This window comes from Natator depressus, chromosome 15 (genome assembly GCF_965152275.1).
Source record: "Natator depressus isolate rNatDep1 chromosome 15, rNatDep2.hap1, whole genome shotgun sequence".
Lineage (NCBI taxonomy): Eukaryota > Metazoa > Chordata > Testudines > Cheloniidae > Natator > Natator depressus.
Genome location: NC_134248.1, coordinates 24504929 through 24520381, shown reverse-complemented (window position 1 = coordinate 24520381; position 15453 = coordinate 24504929). Strand labels below are relative to the sequence as shown.

Here is a 15453-nt window from a genome sequence, read left to right as displayed (position 1 = left end):
TTGTATGTGTGCAACTGATTGTTCCTTCCTAAATGGAGTACTTTACATTTGTCCTTTTTGAATTTCATCCTATTTACTTCAGACCATTTCTCCAGTTTGTCCAGATCATTTTGAATTTTAATCCTATCCTCCAAAGCACTTGCAACCCCTCCCAGCTTGGTATCATCCGCAAACTTTATAAGTGTACTCTCTATGCCATTATCTAAATCACTGAAGATATTGAACAGAACCGGACCCAGAATCGATTCCTGCGGGATCCCACTCATTATGCCCTTCCAGCATGATTGTGAACCACTGATAACTACTCTCTGAGAACAGTTTTCCAACCAGTTATGCACTCACCTTATAGTAGCTCCATGTAGGTTGTATTTCCCTAGTTTGTTTATGAGACGGTCATGCAAGACAGTGCCAAAAGCCTTACTAAAGTCAAGATATACCATATCTATCGCTTCCCCCTATCCACAAGGCTTCAATAGCATTGATGTGTAAAGAGGATGACAGAGAGGGGATGTGCCAGTAGTCTCTAAAATTGTAACTAAATTGTTAACCTTGGGAAAACTTCCAGTGTAGCATTCCATATCTGGGTTCAAAATTAGGTTTTCAGATCTTCTAGGCAATACCCTTATTGTAATGTTTTGCATTATGCTTGTGACTCTCTTTAGATACACAAACGGAATGAAACAGATGTTGGATCACTATCACAAATTAATGGGAACACTAAATGAAGCAGAAATCCAGCTTCTTGATGATCACATTCAAGAGCTTTGGAGAGTATTTAGATCAGGGTACAAGAGACTCAACTGGAACTCCTTAGGTAATAGAGATGATATTTTTAAAATGTCCTTTAGATATTCATTTTCAGTAAAACATCTCCCAGGCTATACATTTTTCTTTCTCTTGTCAACTTATAGCAGTTTGTTATATCTAAAATGCTGAGCAGAAGTGAATACAGCTCAAGATCAAGGATGTCATAAACTGAGTTGTGGTAGCTTTGGTGCACAGTCCAGGCTTAGGAATACAGACTGTTACCCTGTGGAAAATATGGTGTAGTCCGTTGGCCTGACCCAGTCCTTGTTAAAGAAGTACATACTAGTCTTCCCCAATGAATATGGAATTGAATCCCCTATACATGACATGTTAATACAGTTACCTTTTGGTCTTAGAAGGAATGGGTATTGCACTGCCTACATTGCTCTTTTAGAAGCTTAGATTGGCTAATTAATAAAATGGGGGTGTAAGATATGTTGAAGAAGGAGAATAAAATGGACACGTTATTTTCAAGGTATTGGTGACTATATTGTTCGGTGCACCCAAGCCATTGGGAAGTTTGAATCGCTTGTACATCAGATTCATAAGAATGCCGAAGATATAAACAACAAGCTTTTATTAATAGAGTCAACAAATCTATTTAAATCCCCACCTTTGAAAAATGAGGATGAACTTCCTGGTAGGTCTTATATTTTGTATTCTCATTTCTCAGCTTTGTGAAGTGTCTTACTGAAGTGGTATGCTTGCTACACCTCTTTTATTGTTGCCAAGAGAACACGATATTAAGTACTTCCCAAGGCTAATTACAGTACAGTGTCATAGTACAGTGAAGGGAGTACAAGCATAGCTTCAATATCCCCTCTGGTGGTGGTGAGACATGAAGATCTACATAGCAGTGGATCTTTTAACCGGTAACTGCCTTTCTTCTGGTCATCCGTGTCCTGGCCTTTCCCCTACCTCCACCATGTGTTGCTGTGTGGGGGCTTCCTTGGTGCTGGAGTCCCCTATATACAGTCTCTCCTGCCCTCTTGTGCAGCTGTACTGCACAAGTTCTGTCAGGGAGACGGCAGTTATACAGGTTGGGGCTGGAGCGGCTTCTACTCATTTGTGAAATTCAGTCATCACAGCAGGCCTTCCAGTCGTTAATGTGCACTAGTGGAGTTTAGCTATTTCAGAATGTCTCTGATAATTAAAAATGTTACCACCATATGTAAAAATCTCGGTCTGAGTCAAGTTTGGGATTCTTGAATCTGTACCCACCAAAAGGTCTGAGGTATTGATATAATAATTTAGAATATCTTCATTAACTTGCAAGATGAATTTACTGTTCAAAGATCAATCCCAACTAATTATTTTGTTAATCTACTGTTACTATTACAACTAAATAGTGATAAATAATAATTTTCTTTCATAAACTTTTACAGGAGTGAAGGAATTCTTTGAGTATATTAAGCGCGAAAGATCTAAAGACGTGGAACACATTGTTAGAAAGTATGTTGCCATTGGACCTTTGCTAACAAAAATGGAAGGGCTGGTTGCCAACACAAACACTGGCAAAGCTTCAAAGCTAGCACCCTATTATGCATTTTGGGAAAATAAAATTTATCATACATTGACACAGTTAGTTCTGAAGTAAGTCTAGTGGATTTACTGTCTTGCATCTGTTTAATAGATTTCCTGTCTTGCATCTGTTTATTTTTTTCAAATCAGTTGTTTTTAAATTCATAGGTGCTAAAATTTAATCCATCCCCCCTCTGACTAGGTGTCCATTTATTCTTTTGCGTAGAGACTGTCCAGTTTGGCCAATGTACATGGCAGAGAGGCCAATTGCTGCATCTACAAGCTAATTAGGTCACACTGTTAGATTTCTAATAGGATGCATGTAGACATAGACATATTTAGCACTTACTCTTTGGCTCTCTAACAATACAGGTAAACGGGTTAAAGATTCTAGTCTACTTAACGTAGCTTTGATAGCTATCTACAAGGAATGGCCCTGTTTACCATTGCAATACCCTTTTGATATGTCCTTAAGGGTTGCTTACAGGTCAACCAGCTTGCTGATTTTTTTACCCTTCACTGGCCCAGCTTTACACCCCCAAATTCACTTAAAGCACCCACTCCATACATTGCTTGAAACATGAGCGCTTTAGCTTTTACTCAAGGGCTCAAGAAATGTTTAGAAGGGTACTATAGAGAACTCTAATTCTCTATAAATGGCTATTATTGTGTTCTTGATAGAAGAAGGGTTAAGGTACAATTTCTGCAGGATGAAAAGGCTGCATTCAGCATATATCAGACATAGTGTCTGGGAGTTTGAACACTGCAGGCCAGATTCATCCCTGTGAGGCCACCCACGTCAGCGAAGGGTGAGAAGAATGCAGGCTTGCATCTTCTCTATTCTGGGGCTGCTAGGAGCCAGTGTGAACCCCGATGCAGGCTAACTTGAATGCCTTTTACAGTTGCCCCTTGGGCCATTTTAGGGGTTCAGAATCACTGGGTGTAAAAGCACACTGGCTATACCTCCTCCAATCCTTGATCCACACTATTCCTCTTATTCCACACGCTCAGCCTGCTCCAGAGTGTGCCCCCTGTGGTGGAGAGCAGCTGTGGAGCTGGCTAACCACCTGGTTTTAGAGGCACACTGCACCGGGGTGCTCCGAGAGTGGATTATGTGTTTGCTACAGCCCCATTGTGCCAGTTAGGCTGGGCCAAAGGGCAGTTCTGCTGTATTCTGGGGATGTTTGTGAAATCAGTTTACCAGAGTTCAATTTCTTGCCTGTTTTCTTGCAGACCCCTAAGAGTTTACCAATCAAACCAGTCTATACATGGCAGTCTGGGACAAGTTCTGTCCTCAGATGCATATGTGGCCTCCCACTGAAGTCAGCATTGAATGGCTTAATTGGGAGAGACTTGCATATCTGACGGGAGAGTTTGACCTCATGCCTGCAATTCTTGCTATTTATTGTCACATATCTGTGCCTATCTATGAAGCTATAAAATGCAGGATTAAGATTGTCTGACTTTTTTTTCGCAGGAATTTGCAGGCTTTTAATGCAGCTGTTCTTCAGGATGTCCCACTATTCCAAACAGAAACTATTTTATCTGCTCCTGAGATAATCCTGCATCCTAATGCCAGTGAAATTGACAAAATGAGTGTTCATTGTATCAGAGACTGTGTTGAAGTCACTAAGGTGATTATTGATAAAGATTATTCAGGGCTTGCTTGTTGACACAATGAGTTATTCTTGCTTTATGTTTGGATTGGCACAAATGTCAAGGGGAAGATTTCAGTTATATTGGTTGGAATAAAAAAATTCAGTATATTGTTTTATTTTACAAACTGTGCTAATGACAAAAGACCAAACTCAGATCTTCATACTGTTTTTATTCAGGCAAAACTCCCATTGACTTCATCAGGAGTTTTGCTTGGGTAAGAACTTTAGGATTTGGCCCTATACATACATAAATACCAGCAGGGAAATAGCATCCAAATGTAATTAAGACTGGATCCTACTCTCCGGTGCATGTGTGTGGGAGGAGGAAAAGAGGTGTAGGTAACCTTTCCTATAGCCACTGACCTCCTCACAAGCAGCAGGGCAGGCTGCTTACCTAGCACTCAGGAAGGGGCATAACTCCTATACTAGCCCAAGGGAATAAGGTATACGGCCAGGGGTCTGTTCAGAATCGTAGGATGCTCATTGCTTCTTTTCAGAAAAGAAACACAATGTTCTAGGAGCATCCCTACCCTGCACTGATGAACAGACAACCCCTCCCCCCGCCCTAAAAATATAAATTCTGCCTTCCACCTTCCCACTCCAAAACTCACTGCTCATGCTCTACCTTCTTGCTGAGCCTGACTGACCTGTACCTGCTCCTCTGGCCTAGCTTATGACATCCTCAGGCAACAGACTTGAAAAACAGACCAAATAACAATGCCTGGAAGAATGCATTTGGTACTGTAGGGTACTCTGAACTCAGTTCTGATCTCAGATACATAGGCCTCCTGTTTTGTCAAATGCCGAACAGCTAACTTTAAAAGTCCAACATGCCTGCACGCTTAAGATCAGAATTAAGCCTTGAGATTTTAGTACAGCAATCTCCTACTTAAGGGCTAACAACCGTCACTAATTTCACCCACCCCCATTAATACATTATTTTTTTAATACTAAAACTCTAGCATTTTGTACGGTGGATGCACGGCACCTGTATTGACTGCCCCCCTCAGCGCGCTGAAGAAGACGAACTCATCACCTTGAGTTTTTTTAATGACATCTCTCAGAATCCACTAATAATCGAACAGGCTGTTCTCATCACTCAAAACATACACAAGCTCCTGAATTCTCTCACCAAGTACTTGAATCGATGGAAGAGATATCGCCCTCTGTGGAAATTAGATAAAGCCATTGTTATGGAGAAGTTTGCTGCAAAGAAACCAGCTTGTGTCACCTTTGATGAAAAGTTGCAGTTCTATATTAAGATAGCTCAAGAAGTGACTCAACAGCCCTTGATTAAAGATGAACAGTGCATTAGGCTTAACCTGGGCCCTTTAGCCTACACAGTACAGGAAAATGCAAAAGGCTGGGTGACTTCTCTTGGAAAACTTCTCAATGAATCTGCAAAAGAGGAACTCTTCAGTCTTCAGGAAGATATTGAGGTAGATGTTTTCTCTGCTCACTGATAATCAGTCTTTCTAACCAGCTCTGAGTGGTGCTGCACAGTTGGATGACCTAAGCCTCCTATTTTATGAGGGAAAAAGAAATCTCGATCAGACATTGTTGGGTTCATCTTTATCATCAATTAACTAACTGCTAACTAAAAAAATACATACAGATTGTTTAATTGTTTTACATGGGCTGACTTAATATAATTGTACTTAATTGTCTATGTTTTTGCCTAATTATTCTCTTACTGCTGTTTCTCAAAAGTAATTTTCTTTTATAGAGATTATCACAGAACCTTAGGAAAGCGCCCGATTCTTTGGAAGATCTCAAATTTGTTCTTGGCACAATTGCAGAGATCAAAGATATTTCTTTACAGGTGGAATTGAAATATTTAGACATTCAGGAGAGATACCGTACCCTTGCAGTATATAACATTCCTGTAAGTGAATTTATATCTAATCCCATAGATATTTTATACTTGTGCTTCAGATACAAACACCTTTCATGTAAACGAATGAAGTTTAGTTAAACTATTTTGTCTTAATAGAATCAAAAAGTAATATTTTCACATTGTTACTCCCAGATTGAAATTTACTAGATTGCTGTACATTTGTTTAGCTCAGTTTCAGGTTATTTAAATAATGTTTTGTATATTTCATAACTGAAGGCCTGATCATGTAACCCTTACTTTCCTGTGAATAATTCCTACTTGTGAGGGTATTCCCACAGAAGTCAGTGGTACCATTTTACTGGGGAAATCCACTCCGCTCACATAGAGCCTAAGTGACTGGGCTTTATGCAGAATGGAGGCCTGATTCAAAGCTCATTGAAATCAATGGAATTTGTGTAGATGTATACATACATGATGCATAATTTATCCATCATAATCCATGAAAAGTGTTTGTCTAGAAGACTTTCCTTCTCTTTACATGATTGAAGCTCTTAGATATTTTTGATAAAGAGTTGGAAAAACATGACTTCAATAGGCTTTGGATCAAGCCCTGAGTGCAGTAAGGTTTGGGAGGTGAAATCCACCACTCTAACTCAGGGTCAGTGAGCAGGGCTGCTGTGCACTTCGCCCCCATATCTTCTTTTCCTGCCCTGTGAGCTGGAATAGGAGCTGCAGCTCTCTGTGCTAGCTGTGTGGGTGTTGAAACCACAAGATCTGCAAAAATGTCCATCTCATGATCCCTGTGCTGGTGCACTCACCTCATGGCCATCTACCCTAGCCTGTGTCGTTTGGTGAGAAGATCCTTTCCCTGGTGTGCATGTACTGCCTTATTCAAGGGTACTCACTGTACTGATGGAAGGCTTTCACGATGTGGAAGGTCTTGTTCTGCCTTTGCACCAGGGATCAGTTTCATCCTCTGTCAGGATCCTTCATGTGAGTATGAGTTGCAGGATTTGGCTCACATACTTTGTATTCATACGTGTGTTCTCTTTAGACAACTGAAGAAGAGAGAGAGTTGGTCGACAAGATTAAGCAAATGTGGGAGATTCTCTTATTTGATGCATCGGAAGTTGATCACAGCCTTGGAAGCATCAAAAAGACATTCACAGAGGTAATATTTTTACCTTACATGTTTAAAATACATTTAGAAAAGGAAGGAAAAAACCCTAATTCAAACAATATTCCCTTTAGATTACAAGGGAGCAGATTGGAGACTACAGTAGCCAAATAGCAGATTTTTTCCACAGATTTACTACTGAGGGGCCTGGTGCTGTTGGGGAGAATCTTGACAAAGGTAAGAAGACTTATGTCTCTGTAGTTACATCCTAAAGTAGTCTGAAGACTAATACACTTGAAAACAGAAACCTATGTACTTTCAAAATGTTTTTCCCTCTTAAGATACAAGCTGAACAATTCACCGTATGACATTTGAAGAAATATAATTTGTGTATATGTGTATACAAAAATGATGCATTATTTACCCATCATAACCCATGAAAAATGTTTGTCTAGCAGACTTTCCTTCTCTTTACAGGACTGGAGCTCTTAGATATTTTTGACAAGGAATTGGAAAAACATGAGAAAAATCGTCAGGAGTTGGCTAATGCTGAGAAACTTTTTGACATTCCAATCACAATGTACCCTGATTTATTAAAAGTGCAGAAGGATATGAGGGGTCTAAAGCAGATCTATGCAATTTATAAGTTGCAAAGAGTAAGTGTTCTATAAAAATATGTATAATATAGAACTTTCCTTTAATTGCAGTCAAGTCTTTTCCTATCCATTTGACTGAAATAAGTTGTGATTGTTTTATCCTTCTGACTACCAGAATGTAGATCGCCTGAATAGTGCTTTAGTTATACTCTCTGGTCCAGGAAGTATAATGTTGTAGTTAGGGCTAGATTCTGATACCCTTATTCATGCTGGTTAGCATCTTACTCCCCAAGTAGTCTCATTGACTTCAGTGGGACTGCTCCTGTGGTTAGGTGCAGTGCTCATTGTGAGTAGAGGGATCTCAGGCTGGCCCTACGTGACCTTAGTTGGTCTTTGAATGAGTTTTTTTTTTTTAAGGGATTTTGGAATAATTAAGATGTCCTCACATTAAAAGCCAGACTGTGACTCTGTAAAGCGGGTTCTTATTACTGCTTCCCCTGCTGTGTCTTGTCTTAAATCAGACTATAAGATCATTGAGGCAGGGGACTGTCTTTTATGCTGTTTGTACAGCGTCTTTCACATTTGGGCCCTGATGCTGACTGGGCCTCTGAATGCTATTGCAGGAGAAATAATAAATATTTTTGTCACATTCCTTTCATAGTAACTTAAAAGGAAATGTTATGGATGTTTGCATCTACCTTGTTTCCAGGCTGCTAAAGAGGAATGGTCGCAGACCCTCTGGGTAAATCTCAATGTGCAGTTTCTCCAAGAAGGAATTGAAGGATTTCTTAAAAGCCTCCGAAAGCTGCCCAAGCAAATGCGCAGCGTGCCGGTGGCTTATCACCTGGAAACAAAGATGAAGGCATTCAAGGACTCCATTCCTTTGCTGCTTGATTTGAAAAATGAAGCATTGAGAGACAGGTTTGATCCAGTTTGTTTAAGGAATTTTCTATATGTGCAAGGACATTTATTTTTATTTGTTATAACTGTTAATTCCAGATGTTGAAATCATGCAAACATTTTGCATATTATGGACCATAATAGTTGATATCCAATTACTAAGATTGCACAAGATGATGCAGTATGTGTAAATATTGTGTGTATTTTATGTAAAATATGAAGTCTCATTCTAAATATGAAATATAATTATAAATGGTTTCAGAGTAACAGCCGTGTTAGTCTGTATTTGCAAAAAGAAAAGGAGTACTTGTGGCACCTTAGAGACTAACCAATTTATTTGAGCATAAGCTTATGCTCAAATAAATTGGTTAGTCTCTAAGGTGCCACAAGTACTCCTTTTCTTTTTGCATAATTATAAATATAATTCTAGACTGTATCGAGCACAGGACCATTATTATACATTCGTTGATAGTCATTTTCACATTTACTGTGTCATAGTGCTTGACAAAATGAACGAAACCAAAATCATAGACACATAGGGTCAGTATCTCAGACCAGCCACTAAATTCATGCATGCAAAATGTGGCCATGTCGTTATCTCACTTGCACTGGCTGCTAGGCACTTGATCATATAAATGTGATAGTACCATGTAATTACCTATTCTGTGCACTCAAATGAACATATACTACTACATATTATACATATTATAGCTACTGGTCTAGCGTCTAATGCTAGTAGTTCTAGTCTGGAATGCTAGAAACACTGCTGGAATCTGATAACCACTGGTTGTGCTTAGTTCAAAGCTGGCTGCTGATCGATGTTTTGCTCCTTATGTTTGATCTCAAGCAGAGGTAGCTGAGACCTGATCAGATCAATGCTCCTCCTTCCTATCATCAGCTCTCCTGACATTCAGACCACCCTTTCTCTGCTACAACAGCTTGACAGCTCAAAGCTACCAGTTCATCTCTCTTATCTGCATCACATGGAACTGCCAAAACCACACCCCCACCGAGTGGTGGGAAGTAAAGAATGAGCTGCTGAGCTAACCTCCAACCTGTGTTTGGCTGGGATGGGAAGATGGAGTGTCTAGGAAACGAATGTTCCCTCCAATTTGTCTTCATTTGATAGGATTATTCCCTGCATTTTAAGCTGATCCCTATTGATAATATCTGGTCTTGTTTATAACGTGTTGATTTACTGAAACTCTTCCAGGCATTGGAAAGATCTTATGGAGAGAACTGGCACTAGTTTTGAAATGACAACAGCAACTTTTACCTTGGAGAATATGTTTGCTATGGAGCTGCATAAGTACTCAGATGTTATCAATGAGATAGTGGGATCTGCTGTTAAAGAGCTTAGCATTGAGAAGGTAAAGTTTTTAAATAATACCTAGCTTGTTTCGAAGACACTTATGACAACAGAGCTTTTTATTTTCATTATTGTTTTTGATCTTTCAGTTTTAGTTATCAAATGCTATTTAGAATAGCAATAAATAGTTTAACCGTTAGTTGCCAAAAAAGGTTATGTTAGCCATTTGTGTGATCCTTGTTTGGATTAGATGGGTTTTAAAGTGCGAGTCTACTTTGAAAAGTGATTGTAAAAGTGTCAGGGTAGTTTTCCATGTTTATTGTCTATCAGAAAGCTTACTTGACACAAAAATCAGTTTACAATTAAAAATATTTTCTTTCCTAACTGCCAGCCCTGCACATTTGACCTGGGATCTGATAGTCAAGCAGGATGCTTTCCGTTTTCTGCATCACTGCTAGTAATAAAGGTTCTGCAGCTCAGATTAGTCCTTCAGTGATACTAGTATAACTGAATTATTTTCACTGGAGCTGCAATGGAGGTAACTGAGACGATAGCTCTGTTAATGAAGCACTAGATGGAACCAAATTCATCTCTCTCTGAGCTGTGTTGGCTTTATAGTGATAAAAAGCAGAAAGAACTTATTTCTCTCATTGAGATTAGCAGATAAAACTCATAATGCACACTAAGAAGAGATCTGATGGATACATTGTCCCTGTTCAGAGAAGACCTGCCCTTTAGAGCTAGAAAAATCTGTGTAAAGGCCATCCTAAATGAGCGATTTTCATTTTGATGTTAGAATGACTGTCCTCTAGTTTTACAGGACTGAAACAGGCTTCTTTTTATCTTCACATGCAGGGTGTTAAGGAGATAGTGGAAACTTGGGAGAACATGAAGTTCACTGTACTGAGGTATTTCAAAGGCATTCAAGAGCGAGGCTTTATTTTGGGATCGGTCGATGAAATTACTCAGATTCTTGATGACAATGCTGTCAATCTTCAGAGTATCTCAGGCAGTCGATTTGTAGGTCCTTTTCTATCAACAGTCCACCACTGGGAAAAAACTCTGTCCTTGATTGGTGAAGTTATTGAGGTAGGGAAGAAACTGAATGATTAATTTGTCTCTAGCTTTTGTTTTTCATGATCAAGATTTTCCATCGAACTTGTTTCTTAGATTGTAACACTTGACTCTTCTTCTAGGTCTGGATGGTGGTTCAGAGGAAATGGATGTATCTGGAGAGCATCTTTATTGGTGGGGATATAAGATCACAGCTTCCAGAGGAAGCAAAAAAATTTGACAACATAGACAGGATATTTAAAAGGGCAAGTAACTGACCTGTTTTGTAACAGCTTGTGATTGAGAGAATTACGTGATATGTTTTGCTTTTAGCTCCATATTGAACTGCAATCCTCCATTTATAGATGTCAGTGCCCTAACATTTTTCTTCTCGTGATGACTAAGCAAGTACTTCTCTCTAGTGATACTCCCAGCTATTCGAATTGATTGTAAAAATGTCAACGTGACAGTGAGCTTACTTGGCACAGAAATCAGTTTACAAGTAAAAATATTTTTTCCTAATTGCCAGAGATACACATTTAAGCTGGGATCTGATTGTCAGGTTGGATCCTTTCCATTTCTTGCATCATGGCCAGTAATAAAGGTTCTGCAGCTGCAAGCGCTTCACGACTTATCTGTCTAAGGCATCATGCATTCCGCAGTATTGTAGAAATAGTAAATAATAATAAAGATTATGACTATATATAATAATATCCTATATTGTTTCAGTATTGTCACAAGAGAAATCCAACTCAATTTGCTCCTCAGCGTTACCTTTAGTAGTTTCTAAAGGTTCTTTTCTATGTCTGTAGATAATGGGTGACACCGTAAAAGACCCAGTGATAAAAAAATGCTGCGAAGCCCCAAATCGACTCACAGACCTCCAGCAGATAAGTGATGGTCTAGAGAAATGTCAGAAAAGCTTGAACGATTATCTGGATTCAAAGCGGAACGCTTTCCCCCGATTTTTCTTTATATCTGATGATGAGTTACTCAGCATCCTTGGTAGTAGTGACCCACTCTGCGTTCAGGAACACATGATAAAGGTACAGCACCCTGCTTATGAGAATGTCCCATGCGCACTATGATTTTCAGGTGGAAGATTCTATACTATACATATTATTAAGAGCCTGCAAGTGTTTCTTTCAAACTAAACTTGCTGTAATAGCAAACAGGAAACACTGGACCAGACTAGTGATCCATGCAGTACAGTGTCTTGTCAGTGCCAATGGCTGGTACCAGTGGCTTCGGAGGAAGATTCAACATACCCCATAGTGAACTACTATGGAATAACCATCTCTATAACACTTGATAAATTTGTATTTTCTCCAAAAATCTTAATGGGGCCAAATTCTGTGCTCATTTACACTCTCTGCAATTGGGTTAATGGGATATAAATCAGTGCAAAATCTGGCTGTCAATATTTAAAAATAATTTGTCTGCTATATTTGATTGGTCAGAGCCTGATTCTGAACTCTGATGGGGGTTAAGTGAGGTACCAGATCTTAGGAACCTAGTACAAATAGTACAAAGTGTTCCTCTGCTGGCATGTTTCAGATGTATGATAACATAGCATCCCTGAGATTTCAGGAGGGTGATAGCGGTGAAAAAATTGCAACAGCCATGATTTCAGCCGAAGGAGAAGTGATGGAGTTCCGGCGGGCCATTGCAGCAGAAGGCCGAGTCGAGAACTGGATGACAGCTGTTCTGGTTGAAATGAGAAGAACAAACAGACTCATTACTAAAGAGGCCATTTTTCGATACTGTGAAGATAGAAGCAGGTGAAGTAATCAAAGTGATAAAGATAACAATTGAAGCATAATAAACCATTAATAGTTTGAAGTCTATATAAACCATACAGAAAGTGTTGTAGAGACTTCCTTTTTTATTTAAATATAGTTCCCTTCTCTTACTCTGTATGGTAAGGGTCCATTAAAAATTGATTGCCACCCAGTTCACATACACAGACAGTTAAACAGAAAAATATCTCAGTGCCCAGCATCTAAACAACTTTAACTCTGTCCCTGTAGTTCTGTTTCTCTGTAAAAATTTTATCTTTAAAAATGCTTTTAAAGTGTTATATTTGAAGAACAAAATCTAATTCTATAAGTTCCAAATGAATTACTGGAAATGTAATTTACAGCCTTGATTATGTATTGGGGATTATTCTGTAGCCCAAGTGTTCTGACACTAACAGTTGCTTTTCAGTATAAAGAATAATTTTATGAACTTGCTTAGGAATTTAGGATCTGTTCACCCACTAGCTTTGTGTCCTTTGACACTTGTCCACTTGTAAGTGGAATTATTTTGCTCAGGAGAAAAAGACTGGATGAGTATTTGGATGTGCTTATGCACTTCAGTGATAGGCACTATAGATATACATAGATAAATATGTTCTTCAATAATATAGACAGATAAATCAATAGATAAAATAGATTATGTTAATGTACTCTTGAATTTGTAAAGTATTTCTGATATTATGCTTGTCTGAGGCTGCATGTCATATAACCTTTGTACAGATAGGAATACTGTGTTAAATTGTTATGGACAGTTCAGAGTGAAACTGTGTGCTGAATGGATAAGGTTCATTTAGACTTATTGTAAGGAGAGAGCTAAGGTTGCTTGGGTGCTGGGCCATGAACATTTTTTTGTTTAAACATCTGTGTGCATAACTGTGAGTTAAGGTTGTTGTCAGCACTGTGTACATAACCAGAACCTGTGATTTCCTTAGTTTTTAATGGTTTTTAGTTGGGTTGTCAAGCGATTAAAAAAAATAATTGTGGTTAATCACCCGATTAAAAAAATTAATCGTGATTAATCACACTGTTAAACAATAAATATGATTTAGTTAAATATTTTTGGATGTTTTCTGTGTTTTCAAATATATTGATTTCAATTATAACACAGAATACAAAGTGTACGGTGCTCACTTTATATTTATTTTTGGTTAATATTTGCACTGTAAAAAACAAAAGAAATAGTATTTTTCAGTTCACCTAAGATAAGTACTGTAGTGCAATCTCTTTATCATGAAAGTTGAACTTACAAATGTAGAATTATGTACAAAAAATAACTGCATTCAAAAATAAAACAATGTAAAACTTTAGAGCCTCCAAGTTCACTCAGTCCTATTGTTCAGCCAGTCGCTAAGACAAACAAGTTTGTTTACATTTGCAGGAGATAATGCTGCCCGCTTCTTGTTCACAATGTCACCTGAAAGTGAGAATAGGTGTTCTCCTGGCACTGTTATAGCCAGTGTTGCAAGATATTTACATGCCAGATGCGCTAAAGATTCATGCTCCAACCACCATTCCAGAGGACCTGCGTCCATGCTGATGATGGGTTCTGCTCGATAACAATTCAAAGCAGTGCGGTCCGACGCATGTTCATTTTCATCATCTGAGTCAGATGCCACCAGCAGAAGGTTGATTTTCTTTTTTGGTGGTTTGGGTTCTGTAGTTTCTGCATTGGCATGTTGCTCTTTTAAGACTTCTGAGAGCATGCTCCACGCCTCATCTCGCTCAGATTTTGGAAGGCACTTCAGATTCTTAAATCTTGGTTCGAGTGCTGTAGCTATCTTTAGAAATCTCACATTGATATCTTCTTTGTGTTTTGTAAAATCTGCAGCGAAAGTGTTCTTAAAATGAACAACATGTGCTGAGTCATCATCCGAGATTACTATAACACAAAATATACGGCAGAATGCGGGTAAAATAGAGCCGGAGACATACAATTCTCCCCCAAGAAGTTCAGTCACAAATTTAATTAACACATTATTTTTTTAATCAGCATCATCAGCATGGAAGCATGTCCTCTGGAACGGTGGCCAAAGCATGAAAGGATATATGAATGTTTAGCATATCTGTCACGTAAATATATTGCAGTGCCGGCTACAAAAGTCCATTGTGAATACCTATTCTCACTTTCAGGTGACATTGTAAAGAAGAAGCTGGCAGCATTATCTCCTGTAAATGTAAACAAACTTATTTGTCTGAGTGATTGGCTGAATGAGAAGTAGGACTGAGTGGACTTACAGGCACTAAAGTTTTGCATTGTTTTGTTTCTGAGTGCAGTTATGTAACAAAAAAGTCTATATTTGTAAATTGCACTTTCATGATAAAGAGATTGCACTACAATACTTGTATGAGGTGAATTGAAAAATACTGTTTGTTTTATCATTTTTACAGTGCAAATATTTGAAATAAAAAATAATAATATAAAGTGAACAGTGTACACTTTGTATTCTGTGTTGTAATTGAAATCAATATATTTGAAAATGTAGAAAAACATCCGAAAATATTTAATAAATTTCAATTGGTATTCTATTGTTTAACAATGCAATTAAAACAGCGATTAATCACAATTCATTTTTTTAATCGGGATTAATTTTTTTGAGTTAATCGCATGAGTTAACTGCAATTAATTGGCAGCCCTAGTTTTTAGTGTTGATGATTTGTGTAATGGTATTTCTTGTCTTGTTATTAATTGCACTTAGTAACCTTTAACTACAAGTTAGTTTTGTTGTGGGGGAATTTCCTAGTTTTTTAAAAATAGTATTAGACACCTTTACAGAGTGCTCTCTTGTCTCTAGAAAGACAGATTTGTGTCATAGTTTTTCCAAACATTCAGGGTAGAACTGTTCTTTCAAATATATT

At 38.3% G+C, this 15453-nt stretch overlaps 1 protein-coding gene across 1 annotated transcript in view; it reads left to right on the top strand.

Moving 5' to 3' along the window:
• DNAH10 (dynein axonemal heavy chain 10) overlaps positions 1-15453 on the top strand; it is a 101045-nt gene that overhangs the window by 29196 nt on the left and 56396 nt on the right. Inside the window, exons 16-30 of the mRNA XM_074973276.1 lie at positions 663-814; positions 1283-1447; positions 2193-2400; positions 3806-3962; positions 4949-5425; positions 5713-5871; positions 6878-6994; positions 7075-7177; positions 7418-7596; positions 8246-8457; positions 9650-9806; positions 10601-10834; positions 10942-11064; positions 11611-11844; positions 12356-12579. Of these exons, the coding sequence (XP_074829377.1) occupies positions 663-814; positions 1283-1447; positions 2193-2400; positions 3806-3962; positions 4949-5425; positions 5713-5871; positions 6878-6994; positions 7075-7177; positions 7418-7596; positions 8246-8457; positions 9650-9806; positions 10601-10834; positions 10942-11064; positions 11611-11844; positions 12356-12579 (2901 nt within the window). The remainder of the gene's footprint in view (positions 1-662; positions 815-1282; positions 1448-2192; positions 2401-3805; positions 3963-4948; positions 5426-5712; positions 5872-6877; positions 6995-7074; positions 7178-7417; positions 7597-8245; positions 8458-9649; positions 9807-10600; positions 10835-10941; positions 11065-11610; positions 11845-12355; positions 12580-15453) is intronic.